This window comes from Mastigoproctus giganteus, chromosome 9, assembly GCF_048544385.1.
Source record: "Mastigoproctus giganteus isolate SK-2022 chromosome 9, ASM4854438v1, whole genome shotgun sequence".
Taxonomy (NCBI): domain Eukaryota; kingdom Metazoa; phylum Arthropoda; class Arachnida; order Uropygi; family Thelyphonidae; genus Mastigoproctus; species Mastigoproctus giganteus.
This window is the reverse complement of record NC_143583.1, coordinates 55,294,900-55,313,402: the sequence shown is the minus strand read 5'-3', so window position 1 is coordinate 55,313,402 and position 18,503 is coordinate 55,294,900. Positions and strand designations below refer to the sequence as shown.

Genomic DNA, 18,503 nt, shown 5'->3' with positions numbered 1-18,503 from the left:
GAAACACCCGTCCAGCCGAGCCTCAAACTGATCCAGGCCATCAACCTCCACGACAAGGGACGGAAGTCCGCTCCACCAACCAACCACCCGCCGGCCAAAGGCAAACTTCCGCACGTCCATCCCACATCTGTCCCTCCTCAATCCGAATCCACGCCCTCTCAGGTGACCACTCTGAGCGAGAGGAAGAATCCCAACAGCACCGAGCACGCTCAAACCATTCAAGGCCCCACACACCTCTATCAGACCACCTCGCCGGCGCCCAGTCCCCAGACCCTGCAATCTGCAAAACTCAAGCCCCTCCCCGCAAGAGCACCCCCCACTCCACTCACCAATCCCGCCGCCCCCCCTGCACCCGCCCCAGCAGCTCCACATCCCTCCCGAAACGAGGCCTCCAGACCTGCACACAGCACTCCAGGTGCGGCCCGACCACCGCCCCACACAAGGGAACAATCACCTCCCCATCCCTGCCAGAAAAATTGCTATATATCACCGACAATACACCATGAGCCACTCCTGCAGCCCGTCTGCACCGCTCAGAGAACCCCACATCTGCCTGCACAACCACCCCCAGCCCCCCCCCCCCACTCTCAACCACTGCCAGTGCAGCACCACAGAGCCGATACGCCGCTCCGGGGCTGCCGCCTCCCACGTGCAGCACTCCACACCTGTCAATGCCAAACTCCACCCGCCACCCCTCAGCCCATCTGCTCAACCTTTCCAGATCCTGTTGCAGCAGCATAGTGTCAGTAGTGTCCTTGACAACCCTGCCTACCTTTGTATCGTCTGCAAACTTCGACATTACTCACATTCACTATTTGTGCAATTTCACACAGTTTCACTCACCTGTTTTCAAGAACAATACCCTTAATGCACAAAATGTTGTCTTCTGTCTTGCTCGATGGAGGCCTGTCCATCCAATGTCAATTTTCACCATACGCAGCAACCCACTCACGATGAATGTCACTTAGTGAAGAGCCTTTTGCTTGTAAAAAAGTGTAACTTCCAAAACACCTGTTTTGGACCACACTCGCATTGGTAACCGCCATTTTGCAACTGGAATCTGCTGTGAGGCGACAGTACCACAACACTGTACTGGCGGCCATTTTTGAATGTTATTCTTGAATTCTGATTCTAAAAGTTGGCAGGTGTATTATTTGATGATATAGCTGCTAAAATCACAACACCAAATGACATGGACTGAGAAGGTTCACTTGGGTATCAGGTGTTCAAGAAGCAGTTTAGTGCTTCTTGAACAGTTCTGTTGAGAAATTGATGTTTTTTTATACTAAAACTGAGATTTTGTCAGGTCTTTGGAATTTACTCTGCTAATACTAAAAATTGACACCTAAATGAGAATAAATATTGATATCAATCTAGGAATAGAAAAATTTTTCAGAAAGGTATTTTTATGATTTAAAAAATTATTGAAGTATCATTCCTACAATTTTGCATAAAATTACCATAAATATTTGATGTAATTTTTTCTAAAGTAATAATAACAAGCACATCTATGCCCATGTAGATGCACAAGTTTACAATTTATAATTATTACATATAATAAAAATGATTTATTGGAATATTTGAACATGCAGTTAGCTATGAAATTTAGAACTTCATAAAACTGAAATACAAATTTGAAATTTAGTAAATTTCTTTTCTAATAATTAGTAAATTTCTAGAAACTTTTAGCTGCTCGAGATTCATTGATTGTTAGTTGGTGTATGCTAGTTTTGCAGTCAATGTGATTTTTGTGGGTATAATAATAAGAAAATTCCATTTTATTGTAGTCAAGTATAAATTATTCTGGTAATAGTTTCTTTATCCTTGTTTTTTTAAGGAAAGGAAACTTGTTGGAGGATCTCAACAGATAAGTGAAAAGTTGTCAGAAAAACTTGGTAGAGGTAAATGACTTTTTTTTATGGTAATTACTTAATTATTTGAAAGGGGAAATGATTTGTGGCTTATAAAAATCAAGCTACTGTAAAAAAAAAAAAAACAGTCATGTACAACATGCTATGAATTAAGTTAATTTATTGAAATGCTACAATTAAAAATTTGACCCCACCATGCCTAAACTTAACACAATATTGATAATGCTTTGAGAGTTTACTAAATCCTGTCTGCTGGATTGGTAAAGTAGACAAAGAGCGACAATTGGAAAATAATATTCTCATAGCATGAGACCTATGGTATAGAGCGACAAAGGACAATATACATAACACAACTTGATTACTTTGAATGGAGTCAGTTGTATAGTTGATTCTATTCAAAGAAATCAAATTGTGTTCAGACCTGTTTTCTCCTTTGTTATTTCACAGAAAATATGTATTGCTGTTGACCCTACCATGGCCATCCTGGACTATAAACTGAAAATTTATTTATATTTTAATCACAAGTGATTATGTGTAGATGGTCACAAGTAATGATTAGTTGGATGTAGTGATTCCACAAGTAAATCATGTAATGGAAATTGGTCAGACAAGAATCCTGTGTGAACTGTGAAAGTTGAGGTGGGGGAGCTTTTGTATTTGGAAAGGCGACTACAGTGGTTTCTGGTAGTTTTTAAATTATATGGAGTGGAACCAGCTGATGATGTTACCGACAAAAGTTCTAAATGGGAAGCATTTGGGGAAGTAATTATAGAAACTACTAGACTTTTTATACCAATTAAGAGAAATTGTTCAGGGCCTTAGACCTTCCATCCATAGGGGAAATCCCTATGGATGGAAGATATGCACCTCCAATTTACAAAGGGGAGATTAAGGAGTGGCCTTCCATCTTTGACATTAGTAGTTTTTATTACTATTGTTATTATTAGCCATATGGTGCAAGGAAACCTGAGACTTATGCTGCACCAGCTAAAAAAAAAAAAAAAAAAAATTCTGAATCTGAGAGAGAGAGAGAGAGAGAGAGAGAGAGAGAAGAATGATGATATCCAGCTCCAGGACCCTAAGTGTGCCAAGCCCATACTCAACGTATGTGAGCCCCTGTGGTTACAGACCTGTTAGCTTGACTTCTGTTTCAGTGAAAAATTATGGCATCATTGGTTCTGACTTTTTTTAATCGGAAAATCTCCATAATTTTCCCACGAACAGAATATTTCTGCACTTCTAAACTTCTACTCTCTACACATTGTAGAAGAGTATTTCTACATTTTATTTTTTTTTTTCTCAGCCAATAGATTTTCTGATACTGATCGTAGATATTTTAAAGTTAATTTTTTTTGGTCATTTAACAATTGACCAATTAACAATTGGTCATTTCTAATTTTCAATAATGCCAGTGATAATACATCTTATAACTGATCCTTTGTTAAAAAAAAAAATTATGATTATAATTTAGAACTGCTCTATGTAAATCTAATTAGTAACCTTCACCTTTTTAATTTTATTTCTATTCCCAGACAGCACGATCTGATGATGGGTATTGGTAAGATACCCGAAACGTCACACTATTGATATATTAGTTTAGGCCAGTGGTTTACAACCTTTTTTAACTTGCAAACCCCTTTCAGCATAATATTTTTAAAGTGAACGACTAAGCCTATATGCTCTGAAACCTTATAATATTACAAAATATTTCCAGTACTATGTTTTTATAAGCAACATAGCATAATAATAATAATTTTTATTATTAAGTATCATTTATACTTTGTAAAGCAGTTATTAATCAGTCCAAACTAGATTTTGGACAGGCTAGGAGTAGAAAACTTGCTTCTTGTCCAGTGGTAGCCGACCATTCTGGTCTCTTGCCAAGACTATTGGCTGCAATTTTTGCCCATCTCCGTTCCTACTTCTGTCAAAACCAGATGGTTCTGTTGCCACATCAGCCAAAGATAGAGCTGACCTGCTGGCATCCTATTTTCCTTCCAACTCATGTATTAATGATCTTGGTAAATAAATCACCTCAAACCATTCTCAATACACTCCATTCAATGCCTCTTGTGGTCTTCTGTCAAAAGGATGTCAGAAGGATTTTGATGAATCTGATGCTAAGAAAGCTCCAGGTCCTGATGGTATTTCTCCATTTGTTCTCAAAACCTGAGCTCCTGAACTTACTTCTGTTCTTTGCCGCTTTTTTCATTTCCTTATTCCAAAGGTGTTTTTCCTTCTGCTTGGAAATTTGCTCATATCCAGCCATTTCCTAAAAGGGGAAGTTCCCCCCCCCATCTAATTATTGTCCCATTGCAATTACTTCTACTTTTTCTAAAGTAATGGAGAAATCAGTTAACCGCCAACTCTTAAACTATCTAGAAACATTCTGTCTGATCAATGATCGCCAGTATGGATTCCGTCATGTCGATCCACTGGTGATATTCTGGTTTATGTTACTGATTCATGGACAAATTCAATGGAAAAGTTGAGTGAAACACAAGCAGTTGTTCTTGACATCTTGAAGGCGTTTGGCATAAAGGTCTTTTAAATGAGCTTCCATCCTATGGTTTTTTGTAATTGATTATCCAGTTTTACCTCTGACCGCTCACTGGTTAATTGTAGACTGCTCTCTGTCTTCTAACTTCTCCACTAATGCTGATGTTCCCCAAGATTCAATTCTTTCTCCCACTCTTTTCCTCTTGTATATTAATGACCTTCTGCCATTGACTGGAAATCCTATCCATAGTTTTGCTGATGATAGCACATTGCATTTCACCTTCCAGTTTGAGAACCCTTGCCCTGATCAAACAGCTTCAACTTCTTGAATATCCACTTCCATTTCCTTAAATGCTGATCTCCAGGTAATTCTCCAGTGGGGTAAAGATAACTTAATTTCAATCCTTCTAAAACTCAGTCCTGTCTTATATCTCGCAAAAATTATTCTTCTGCTCCTATGTTTATCTTCGATGATGCTCCAATTTCTAGGCAAGATCTTGGGGATTACCCTGACTTCTAATCTCTCCTAGCATAAAACAAATTACATATATTGTTTCCTCTGCATCTAAAAAACTTGATTTTTTTTTTTCTCTTGGCGTTACTTTTCTCCCAAACTGTGTTGACTCTGTAGAAATTGCAATCTGGCCATGGAATATTGTTCCCACATCTGGGGCAGTGCCCCCAAAACCTCTCTCTCAGGCTTCTAGATTACATTAAAAAGAGGGCAGTTAGGTTAATTAATGTCTTATCTCAAACAAAAAAAAAAAAACAAAAAAAAACCCAAATTATGATATTAGGGTCACCCCATATACTTATTTTGTCTGAAACCGACTAACTCAGCCATGGAGTGAAAAAAGCCCATTAAAATTCCTCGTGTCAATGACGGGATTCGAACCTGAGCCTTTTCCACCCGGTGTGGGGAGGACCATGATGATACCACTGTGCTACTCTGCAACAGTCTCATCTCTAACAGAGTCTTTCCACTCTCTGTCTCATAGACCTTTGTATAGATACTTCCACAGGCACTGTTCTTCTGAATTGGCTTCTATAACTCCTGCTCTCTCTTTCAAAGCAATCCAAACATGTGCTGCAACCAGTCAACATCCTTTTACTGTCCAAGTTCAAATTCACAGAACCAATTTTTCTTTTTCCTCATTTATTCATTCAAATTCCATTTTCTGGAACACTCTTCCTTCTTATATATTTCCTGAAAATTACAATCTACAGAAGTTCAAGTCTAATGTCAGCAAGTATCTTCTTTCAACTTTTCAACCTGCAACCCATGCATGGTACTAAGTACTATTGGTTCCAAAAAAAAAAAAAGAAAAAAAGTACCTATACATAACAATGGTCCTTGAGAATCAGAAAAAAAATTAGTATGGAAAACATTTATTTAACATGATATATGATATACTGTAAGATATTAAACTAATTATAAGGAATTGTGGGAGATGTGGTTTCTTTCTTTGGCAATTCTTTACTTTTTATTTAATTTGATTTTACTTTATTGTTTATTATTAATTATATTTTGTAATTTACAATAATATACCTATAAATCTAAGCAGATGCCATTATAGAATTTTTTAGTGAAAACCCCCTGGAACACTCTCACGAACCACAGCGGTTCCCAACTGGTGGTTTAGGCTATGCTTAATAAAATATATATTAAAAACTCCACATGATAAAAGAGTGGTTAATTATACATATTAATAATTCTTAATGGATAACAATGACATAACGTCCTTCCCCAACTATATCTGCACATCATTAAGAGATATTGTTCAAGACAGAATGCAGTCACAGCATGGATTTGTGAAGGAACCGTCTTGTCTGACAAATCCGATCGGATTCTGTGATGCAATAATAAAGGAACTGGATGCAAAAAATAAATTTTGCATCATATACTCTGATTTAAAATGGGCTACAACGTAATCCAAGTGGTCAGGAGCAATTGTGGTAGTGGCACACACTCTTTGAGTGGACCAGGGTTCAATCCCGTGATTACTAAATATGCTAAACGTTTGCATTGACGTTGGGTGAAGGAAACACCAAAATAAAACCAAGAGCATCAGGCCTTGCCAGCTGGCTTGTAAAAATTTGGCTGGGAATATCAAATGACAAGCATTCCATCCATGTCGCTGACGCCTAACTGGGACAAACAGTGCCGATAATTTTTTTATGCTTTCATTTCAGATAAACTTTTGACGTATACACATAAAATTCTACTGTACAAATTGGAGCAGTGTAGCATTAGGGGCAACTTACTGTTATGGTTACAGGATGGTTGAGTGAGTGAAGACAAATAGTGGTTATCATTTGGGACTGTTGGGACCTTGTCAAACTCTGTGTCAAGGGAAACTATGTACTAATGGGAAACAAGATATACATGCAATGCAGGGGGATAGCTATGGATTCTAGCAGTTCATGCTCCATAGCTAACTTTTACCTGCACCACTATGAAAGCAGCATCACAGACAATATTACATTTTACAGATTTATTGATGACGTCCTTGTGATCAACCATGACAATTTTGGAACAGTAGCACAGTATATTTACCCAACAGACCTAACCATTGAACATACAAACCCGGATAACAACCAGCACGCTGTCTACTTAGACAGCGAAATTACCATCAACCATAACAAAATATATACACATCACTATGATAAGAGAGACCACTTTAACTTCAATACAATAAAACTCACCCACTGGGAGAGCAATATAGCAAAACACATACATGGAAATACAATCAGAAATCAGACAAACAGGTTGTTAAAAATATGCAACAATATAAATAGCGTAAAAGTAGCCATACAAAAACTCATTAAAACTCTCAACATAAATAAAATACCCACCCAATACAGTAGGCATCATATAAAAGCAGCCATACATGCAAATCTTAGAACACACCACCCTAATGTCGATCCACATACATTCATTGAAAATAATCTAAAAATACCATAGCATTAAATAAATTTAATCCCCATGTTTAAGCATTTTTTTGCGCTCAGACGAGGCTCGTTGTCTGACCGCACTACAACCCTCAGCAACAATTCCCCCCCCCCAGATAAAAACGTTATAAAAGTATTAGAAGATATCACCTAGTAAGAGGCTGTATATATGTATATAGCCATACCTTAGGACATATATGCGCTGTTATGCCTTAGAAAAGCGTTACTGGCGCAGTCCGAGGTAAGGCAGAAACAAATGTACAAATAACAGTAAAAGCATATGTAAATACAAAGGTAAAAGCAAATGTAAACACTCATATAAATACAATTTGATAAGACAAACTTAAAATCCAATGTTGGCATATTACATATGGAATTAACAGAAAATCAACCACCCAACAACCAAAGAAACTTCCCCCCACAGCAGACATTAGCATAGGATGTCAGGGCCTGAGGCTAATTCACCATCAGAACACAGTATAAAGTAAGTGCGACTGCGCAGTAAAAAGCTTCGCTACCTATATAACAATTAGAAGGCAGGATATAACCTCTTTCTAATCTACAACTTCATCAGGACAGTAGCAGTGGGTAAGAGCCTTCACAATATCGGATACTTACCCGTTGGGCTTTGTGTCCCCTATCACAGTTTGCTGTAGAGAACGATTATAAAAATTTAAACTAAAGTAAATGAAATATAAAAATTTTAAACTAAAGTTAATAAAAAGTTAAACTAAAGTAAATGAAATATATTAAATTTAAAAAGTGAAATTGAAAGTTAAATTAATATAGCAAAAATGGCAAAACTGGTATAGGGACAACAGAAACGTGTAGGTATGAGACATTACATCAGATGGGCTGTCAATCCACTCAAAGCCCCAAAGAAGTAGGGGATTGATGGCCACGTGATGGAATTTTCTATATATTAATATTATAATATATGTAAATGTATTGTTATTTAAAATTAGTATTTACATAAACATAACCATTAATTTTAATATAATTTTAGCTGAAGGTAATGAAAATTCATCAGTAAAGTGTAATGAAAAATTCATTATATAGTAATATACTTCTTAAAATTAATATGTATAGGCCATGCTGAATTAAGATAATCTTGTTGGGCTAACTTGATTACCAGATTTGTATGCACAATAATACTTATGTCAAATCACCATTAAAAGAAAAACATATACACACACACATATATATATATACAGGCACGTATAATGTCCAATTGGCATACTTACAATGGCATTAATGTTGCACAAAAGTAATCATTAAACTATATACTAAAATCTAACCAATTATGCATACTAATAATAATATATATATATTTATTTATTTATTATTTTTTTTTTTGCTCATGCTCTATAAGCTGCTTTCTTGCATTAGTTGCCACTATTAATACTAATACGAATAACATTTATTATTGCAGTAAAGCATAGAATTAACAGTGGAACTCATATTTTTGTGACAGTATGTGGGCTCCATCTCACTATATCCATATTCATTTCTTCATACATTATTTTTTGATATCAGAGCCATAGCCCAGCCTATTATCAGAAATTCTCTGTTTTTTTTAATATGAATCCCTGACTTGTTAGGCATTTTTCTGTTTCCTATTTGACATATGATGTGATGGGATGGAAGCTTAGCACCATGTTTATAGCACCCCAGACCACTAAATTTTTTAAAAGGAACTGATCAGTTCATTGGGGAATGTTTCTAAAGTGGATATCGCAAACCTCATTGACCTGCTGCCATGATGTATAATGGTTTGTATTACTGCCAGAGGAGGTCGTACTTTATACCATGTTTGCAGGTTTCTGCATTTTATGAAGAACTTTGTTTTGACATTTTCATTATTTCTTGACTTTTCAATTATTTATTTACATGCTAAGATCAGATTAATCATTTTATACTTTTCTTTTTTTCTTAGCCGGTGGATTTTCTGACACTGATCATATATATATATATATATATATATATATATAATATAAAATAAAAAATATATGAAATATAAAATATAAAATGAAATATATAATATAAAATGAAAATATATGAAATATTTTCATATTTCATATATATATATATATATATATATATATATTAAAGTTAATTTTTTTTGTTGCATTGGGATCAAGAGTCACTGCAGAATTAAAAGAAAATCGTAATCATGTGAAAAGTGTACAATAAAATAGCAAGAGATTGCCAATGGGCAGTGCTTCTGGTGTTAACATAAAGGGATCCATAACTGTGCAAATAGTATTTGTTCAATTATAGGTTACCTTCCTTGCTGTAGTACTAAGTATATAAACGTCAGTCAAATAATGGATGAAGAAAAAATGTTTGTGTTCTTTTTTTTAAATAAGCTATTAATGATAAAATCATAAATTATAATTTATGATTTTCAGATATGGTAAAACTTGGCAGTCCAGTAATAGAAATTGTTCAAGATGATGCTTCTGTAATAGTTAAGACTCTTGATGGCATTGATTATAAGGTAAGTGGTGCAGTAAAAATTTATATTTGTGAAATTATAAATTTTGTAATTTTTATATATAGTGCATTATTGCCAATTCTTGTTGCATTGAACTCTAATTTCTTTTTATCTGATTTGAATTGCTATTTTTTAACTTTTTGAATTGTTAATGAAGGGCTTGTGGTTATCTAAGCAGGATGAGACATTCACATCTACTAAGTTAAGCTTGGCAGATGTGAATGTCTCATTTTGACATTAACATGTCCCATGAGAACTGATTAGGGGGCCTAATCCATTGTCCATTCCTCACATTCTTGTAATGTAATTCCTTAGTAGGAAACCAGTTCTATGGCTACTAATGAATGAAAATAGGGTTTCCAGTATGAGACTACCATAACTAAATTGGATAAACATTGGAGAAACCTTATCACAGTTGTAGGACAAAACAGTTCAGAGTTATAATCACTAGGATATCATGCAGGTGAACAAGATTGCTGCTGTGCTTTTCAGTGAACCTGGATACATGTTCCTGTTCTAGTGAACCTGTTTAACATAATGTTAAACATGTTATAGGAACAAATATCAAGAAAGGTATCATCAATGTTAGACACTTAAACATCAAAGAATTGTAATTCGAAGAAGAAATTACAATTAACAAGTTTATAGAGCATTAGCAAAAAAAAAAAAAAAAACTACCCAATGTCACCTGTCCAAACCCTTCCCATTTCACCCATCCATCCTCTCCAACAGTTTGTAGAGTTCTTGCTTGAATAAATTCAAGGAAGAACTAACTAGATGACAGCATTCCATTGCCATCCACTTTCACAACAACAGATAAAGTTTTGTTCCAAAAATTAACCTCCTGTTGGCTGAAGACAAACTTCTGCACATCTGTACTACTGTAACTATCCTTCCTCAATTTGAATTTATGCCCACACTGAGTGTAGTCTCAGTAAGTGGAAGAATGTGATCAATGTCGAGTTATTCACTCCATTCATGGCCTTAAACACCTCACTCAGATCACCTTGCAGGTGCCTAATCTCCAGATGCTGTAATTTTCAGAACTGAAGCCTTTCCTGGTAAGAGGACTTTTTTGTTCCCTTCACCTGTTGGTCTTCTCTGCACCTGTTCCAACACATCTACATCCTTTATAAAATGTGGTCTTCTCTGCACCTGTTCCAACACATCTACATCCTTTCTAAAATGAGACCGCCTAGACTTGTATAAGACTTAAATACAGTACTCAAGATGCAACCTAACCATTGCCTTGTACAATGGGATATTCACCTCCTTATCCTTGCTAGCAAAGTTCCTGCACATCATTGACAGAACTCCATTAGCTGTCCTGACAGCATGCCGCACTGTTTAGAGAATTTCATGTCTGACTGCGCAATTACCCCCAGGTTTTTTCATTTTCCACTATCCTAAGTGTAGTTGGTATGTTAATCTGGGAATACTATTACCTAGTGTTGGTATGCAGTTGGTATGTTAATCTGGAATTACTGCTACCTATATGCTATGCAGTACCTTGTATTTGATTTGTCAATTTAAACTTCAACTGCCATTTCTCAGCCCATCGACCTAATTTTTCTAGATCTTGTTGCAGTTGCTTACCTTGATTACTTCATTAACCATCCTGCCGACCTTTTATCATTTGCAAACTTAGACATTAAGCCTGATATACCTCCATCAATATCATTAATAAATATTGAAAACAACAATAGGTCCAGCACTGAATGCTGGAAGACTCCAGTAATAAGATTAGTCAATCCCAGGGGCTCATGTCTGGTGAGTTTGGGCTTGGCACACCCAGGATCCTGAGCTGGATATCATCATCCTTCTCTTTCTTGGTGATTCCCTTCTACTTCTCCTCTCTCTCAGAGTAACTTGGAATTTTTTTTTTAGCTGGTGCAGCATAAGCCTCAGGCTTCCTTGCATCATATAGCTAATAATAATAATAAAAAGTGCAGTGTCCATTGATAACCACTCTGTCTTCTCCCACTCTACCATCCCTTTATCCATAGCAATAACTTGCCCTTAATGCTACACTGCTAATTCAGTAGAGTCAGGTTATGGTTATCCAGGAATATTTCTATTAATTCGCCTCTTCTATCCATGGTGGAAAATCTCCACGATGGATGGTGACCGTTGAAATCACCAAGTAAACAGACTGGAGGGGGCAGTTAGCATTAGTATTAGTAGAGGCATATGATGGAAGAAAGCAAGCTTATGCAGCGTCAGCCAAAAAAAAAAAAAACCCTCCCATTTCACCCCTCCATTCGTTACAAATACCTATCCAGCTCAGCCTTAAATTTATTTAGGCTATCAACTTCCACAACAAAGGATGGAAGTCTGTTCCACCAACCAACCACCCGCTGGCTAAAGGCAAATTTCCGCACATCTATCCTACTTCTGTATTTCCTCAATTTGAATTTATGCCCTCTCAGGTGATTAGTCTGATCAAGAGGAAGGATCCCATCAGCATTGAGCATACTCAAACCATTCAAGGCTTTATACACCTCAGTCAGATCATCATGCAGGTGCCTAGTCTCAAGACACTGTAATTTGGAAAACTTAAGCCTTTCTTCACAAGAGAATCCCTTTGTTCCAATACATTAATTTTGTTAATGTTGCTGTACTCGTTCCAACAGCTCTACATCCTTCTTAAAATGAGGCCTCCAGACCTATATACAGTACTCAAGATGTGGCCTAACCATTGCCATCCATACATTTGCACTTCTCCACTGACTGGAGAAGTGCAAATGTATCCCCAATTCACAAAGGGGGATCGAAGGGTGACACGAGTAATTACAGACCAGTTAGTTTAACTTCAGTTCCGGGTAAAATAATGGAGCCACTGGTTAAAGATGCATTGCAGGATCATCTATACAAGACTGCAGCAATAATTCAGACACAGCATGGGTTTGTTAAGGGAAAGTCTTGTCTGACAAATTTGATTGGTTATTATGATGTGGTTACAAAGGAACTGGATGCAAAAAGTAATTCTGATATCATATATTTGGATTTTAGGAAAGCGTTTGACACTGTTGCGCATGGAAGACTATTGTACAAATTGGAGTAGAATGGTATTAAGGGTAAGGTGCTACAATGGATAAAAGAATGGTTAAGTGGGAGAAGACAGAGGCTGGTATTTAATGGGTGGTGCTCTTCGTGGACTAATGTTATTAGTGGAGTCCCACAGGGTTCGGTGTTTGGTCCACTGTTGTTTTGTATATTTATCAATGATATTGATGAAGGTATATCAGGCTTAATTTCGAAGTTTGCAGATGATTACAAGGTTACCAGGTTTGTTAATGACAGTAATGGCAGTGTGCTACTGCAAGACGATCTAGATAACTTGGGCAGATGGGCTAAGAAGTGGCAACCGAAGTTTAACCTTGACAAATGCAAGGTACTGCATATGGGTAGAAGTAACCCCAGAGAAATGTACCAACTGTGTGGTACTACACTTAAGGTGGTAGAAAATGAAAAAGACCTGGGAGTAATTGTGCAGTCAGATATGAAGTTTTCTGAGCAATGCAGACAGGCTGCCAGGGCAGTTGATGGGGTGTTGTCAATGATATATAGGAATTTTGCTAGCAGGGAAAAGGAGGTGATTGTCCCTCTGTATAAGGCAATGGTCGGGCCATGTCTCGAGTACTGCGTACAGACCTGGAGGCCTCATTTTAAGAAGGATGCAGATTTGCTTGAGCGTGTACAGAGAAGGGCAACAAGATTGGTGAGAGGAATGAAGGGATCCTCTTACCAAGAGGCTTAAGTTCTGCAAATTTCAGTGGCTGGAGACTAGGCACCTGCATGGTGATCTGATTGAGGTGTATAAGGCCTTGAATGGGTTGAGCATGCCGAATTCTGATGGGATCCTTCCACTTGTTCAGATTACGAACCTAAAGGGGCATAAATTCAAATTAAGAAAAGACAGATGTAGAATAGATGTGCGGAAATTTGCCTTTAGCCAGCAGGTGGTTAATTGCTGGAACAAACTTCCATCTGTCATTGTGGAAGTTGATAGGTTAAATAAATTTAAGGAGGAACTGGACAGGCATTTGGAGGTAATGGCGTGATTTTTTTTTTTGGCTGATGCTGAATAAGCTCATACTTATTTTCTTGCATCACATGCCACTACTACTACTACTATTTTACCACTGCCAATATAAGACAGCTGCCGCCCGGTGCCCTTCTCTAGGCCTCAGTTTACGTTATGTGATCGTGTCAAATGCATAAGTCCTGCACCCACTGGATGTAGTGCTCGGATGTCAATAAGTGAATTACTAGTGGAGAACTTCCACAAATTATCCTCACTTCCACAAAGAAACAGTAATTATTACATTAAACAGATATATACAATACTTGTTTTAAGGTGGCTGGAGACTAGGCACCTGCGTGGTTATCTGATTCAGGTGTATAAGGCTTGAATGGGTTGGACACACTGAATTCTGATAGGATCCTTCCACTTGTTCAGATTACGAATCTAAGGGGACATAAATTCAAATTAAGAAAAGACAGATGTAGAATAGATGTGCGGAAATTTGCCTTTAGCCAGCGGGTGGTTAATTGCTGGAACAAACTTCCATCTGTTGTTGTAGAAGTTGAAATTTGAATAAATTTAAAGGAGGAACTGGACAGGCATTTGAAGGGAATGGTGTGATTTTTTTTTTTTTTTTTGGCTGATGCTGCATGAGCTCATACACTTGCTTTCTTGCATCACATGCCACTACTACTAGTAGTTTCATTTTTTTTTTTTATATATAAACCCCAAACATGAGAGGCATTAGCATTAGTAGAGGCATATGATGCAAGAAAGCAAGCTTATGCAGCATCAGTCAAAAAAAAAATAAATAAAAAATAACTTCCACTTCACCCCTCCGTTCATTTGAAATACCTGTCCAGCTAAGCCTTAAATTTATTTAGGCTATCAACTTCCACAACAAGGGATGGAAGTCTGTTCCACCAACCAACTACCCGCTGGCTAAAGGCAAATTTCCGCACATCTATCCTACATCTGTCTTTCCTCAATTTGAATTTATGCCCTCTCAGGTGATTATTCTGAGCAAGAGGCAGTATCCCATCAGCATTGAGTATGCTCAAACCATTCAATGCTTTGTACACCTCTATCAGATCACCTCGCTGGTGCCTAGTCTCCAGACACTGTAATTTGCAAAATTTAAGCCTTTCTTCATAAGAGCAACCTTCATTCCGTTCACTAACCTTGTTACTCTTCTCTGTACTCATTCCAGCAGCTCTACATCCTTCTTGGAATGAGGCCTCCAGACCTGTATACAGTACTCAAGGTGTGGCCTCTCCATTGCCTTATACAAGGGAATAATCACCTCCCTATCCCTGCTAGAAAAATTCCTGTATATCATTGATAAGACACCATGAGCTACTCTTGCAGCCTGTCTGCACTGCTCAGAGAACTTCATATCTGCCTGCACAATTACCCCTAGGTCCTTTTCATTCTCTACCACTGTCAGTGTAGTACCACAGAGTTGATACGTTGCTCTGGGGTTGCTGTTTCCCATATGTAGTACTTTACATTTGTCAATGTTAAACTTCATTTGCCACCTCTCAGCCCATCTGCTCAACCTTTCCAGATCCTGTTGCAGCAGAATAGTGTCAATAGCATCCTTAACAGCTCTGCCAACCTTTGTATCGTCTGCAAACTTGGACATTAAGCTTGATATACCATCATCAATATTATTTATAAATACAGAAAACAACAATGGACCCAACACTGAACCCTGATAACTCCACTAATAACATTAGTCCATGATGAGCAGTGTCCATTAATTACCACTCTCTGTCTTCTGCCACTCAACCATCCCTTTATCCATAGCAACAATTTGCCCCTAGTGCCACACTGCTCCAATTTGTGCAGCTGTCTTCCATGTGGAACAGTATCAAAAGCCTTTCTAAGATCCAAATATGTAATATCAAAGTTATTCCCTGCATCCAATTCTTTTGTGACTGCATCATAGTATCCAATCAAATTGGTCAGGCAAGACCTTCCCTTAACAAAACCATATTGTGTCTCAGCTATAACTGAATTCTGGTCAAGATGATCCTGCAGTGCTTCTTTAACCAGTGCTTCCATTAATTTTCCTGGAACAGAAGTTAAACTCACAGGTCTATAATTACTTGTATCAGCCTTTGATCCTCCTTTGTGAATTGGGGTCACATTTGCACATCTCCAGTCTGTGGGTATCTCCCCTAAGTCCAAGGAAGCTCTCATAATTATGGCTAATGGATTGCTTACTTCCTTTGCTGCCTCCTTTAATATAACTGGATAGATCCCATCCACCCCAGGTGCCTTTCTTGTATTTATCTTCAACAATTTCTCCTCCACTTTACTCTCAGTTATTACAAGATCATCCAGCTCACTGGCAGTGTTTACTTCATCTATGGCATTCCCCTTCCTGAATAACTCATGTGTGAATGTAGATGCAAAATATTGATTTAGTTTGTTAGCTACCTGAGCAGGATCATGAAAAGTTGAACCATCAATATCAAGGGGACCAATCTGATTCATCCCCTTCCTTCTAGAGTTTACATAAGTAAAGAACTCCTTGCTGTTTTTCTTTGCATCCCTTGCCAAAGATTTCTCGTAATCTGCTTTCGCCTGCCTAACCTCCTTTGTAACTTGGTTACAGATCAACTTATATCTATCATAGGCTTCTGTATGAAGCCTATGATAGATATGTATGAAGATAGATATGTATGTATATAGATATGTATGTATAGATATACATATGGATGAAGGAAGGTTGAATGAATAAACGAGGAAGATGAAAAGTTGGTTCTGTGAGTTTGAAGTTGGACAGTAAATGGATATTGGCTAGTGGCGGCACGGGTTCGGACTGTTTTGAAAGAGAGAGTGGTAATTATAGAAGCCAATTCAGAAGAACAGTGCATCATGGAAGTATCTGTAAAAGAGGCATGCAGCAGAAACAGTACGTCTATGAGACAGTGAGTGCAGAGACTCTGTTAGAGATGAATCATTAATTAACCTAACTGCCCTCTTCTGAATGGAATCAAGAAGCCTGAGAGAGGTTTTGGGGTCACCACCCCAGATGTGGGAACAATATTCCATGGCTGGGTGGATTTGCGATTTATACAGAATGAGCAGCTGTTTGGAAGAAAAGTAACGCTTAGAGCGAAAGAGAAAACCAAGTTTTTTAGAAGCAGAGGAAGCAATATTTGTAATGTTCTTGTGCCAAGAGAGATTAGAAGTCAGGGTAATTCCCAAAAGAGATATATCATTTTGCCTAGAAATCGAAGTGTCACTAAAGATAAGCATAGGAGCAGAAGAATCATTTTTGCAATACTGAGTTTTAGAAGGGTTGAAATCAACTAAGTTGTCTTTTCCCCACTGGAGAATTACCCGAAGATTGGCATTTAAGGAATTGTTAGCAGATTTTCGAGAAGTTGAAGCTGATTGAGCAGGACAAGGTTTCTCAAAATGGAAGGTGGAATGCAATGTTCTATCATCGGCAGAACTATGGATAGGATTTCCAGTCATTGGAAGAAGGTCATTAATATACAAGAGGCAAAGAGTGGGAGAAAGAACTGAACCTTGGGGAACGCCGGCATTAGTGGAGAAGTTAGAAGACAGAGAACGATCTACCATCACCTTTGGTGAGCAATCGGGGAGAAAACTGGATAACCAATTATTAAAAACAGTTGGCAAACCATAAGATGGAAGCTTGTTTAGAAGACCTTTATGCCAAACACGATCAAAAGCCTTTGAGATGTCAAGAGGAACTACTTGTGCTTCACCCAACCTTTCCATTGAAGTAGTCCATAAATGGATAACATAAGACAGATTATCAACAGTGGATTGACACTGACGGAATCCATACTGGCGATCATTGATCAGATGGAAGATTTCTAATTAGTTTAATATGAGTTGGCGGTTAATTGATTTTTCCATTACTTTAGAAAGAGTAAAAGTAATTGCAATGGGATGATAATTGGATGTGAGGGATTTCTCACCCTTTTTTAGGAACTTGCTGGATATGAGCAAATTTCCAAGCAGAAGAAAAAACACCTTTGGAATAAGAAAGTAACAAAAGGCGGCAAAGAATAGGAGTAAGTTCAGGAGCACAGGTTTTGACAACAAGGGGAGAAATACCATCCAGACCTGGAGCTTTCTTAGCATCATGATTCATCAAAATCCTTCTGACATCCTTTTGATGGAAGACCACAGTAGGTATTGAATGGAGCGTGTTGGGAATGGTTGGAGGTATTTTACCAAGGTCATTAATATATGAGTTGGAAGAAAAATGGGATGTTAGCAGGTCAGCTTTATCCTTGGCTGAAGTGACAACAGAACCATCTGGTTTGGAGAGAGGTGGGAGCAGAGATGGGTAAAAGTTGTGGCCAATAGCTTTGGCAAGGGACCAGAATGCTCAGCTACCATTAGAGCAAGAAGCAAGTTTTCTACTCTTAGCCTGTTCAAACTCTAGTTTGGACTGATTAATAACTTCTTTACAATTGTTGCGAGCTTTGGTGTAGGCAGAAAGTGAAACTGAAGAATTAGAAACAAGCCAATTACCTATATGCAACATTCTTCTCTTGAACAGCTTTAGCACATTTATTGGAAAACCAAGGTTTAGATAAAAGACGAGATTTTAAAGTGGAGTGTGGGATAAAGGATTCCATACCTGCAAGAATAATTTCACTGA

General features: G+C 37.6%; 1 protein-coding gene across 1 annotated transcript in view; it reads left to right on the top strand.

The window, feature by feature from the left end:
• LOC150080254 (amine oxidase [flavin-containing]-like) overlaps positions 1-18,503 on the top strand; it is a 173,354-nt gene that overhangs the window by 89,590 nt on the left and 65,261 nt on the right. Inside the window, exons 7-8 of the mRNA XM_090381580.1 lie at positions 1,838-1,901; positions 9,734-9,822. Of these exons, the coding sequence (XP_090237706.1) occupies positions 1,838-1,901; positions 9,734-9,822 (153 nt within the window). The remainder of the gene's footprint in view (positions 1-1,837; positions 1,902-9,733; positions 9,823-18,503) is intronic.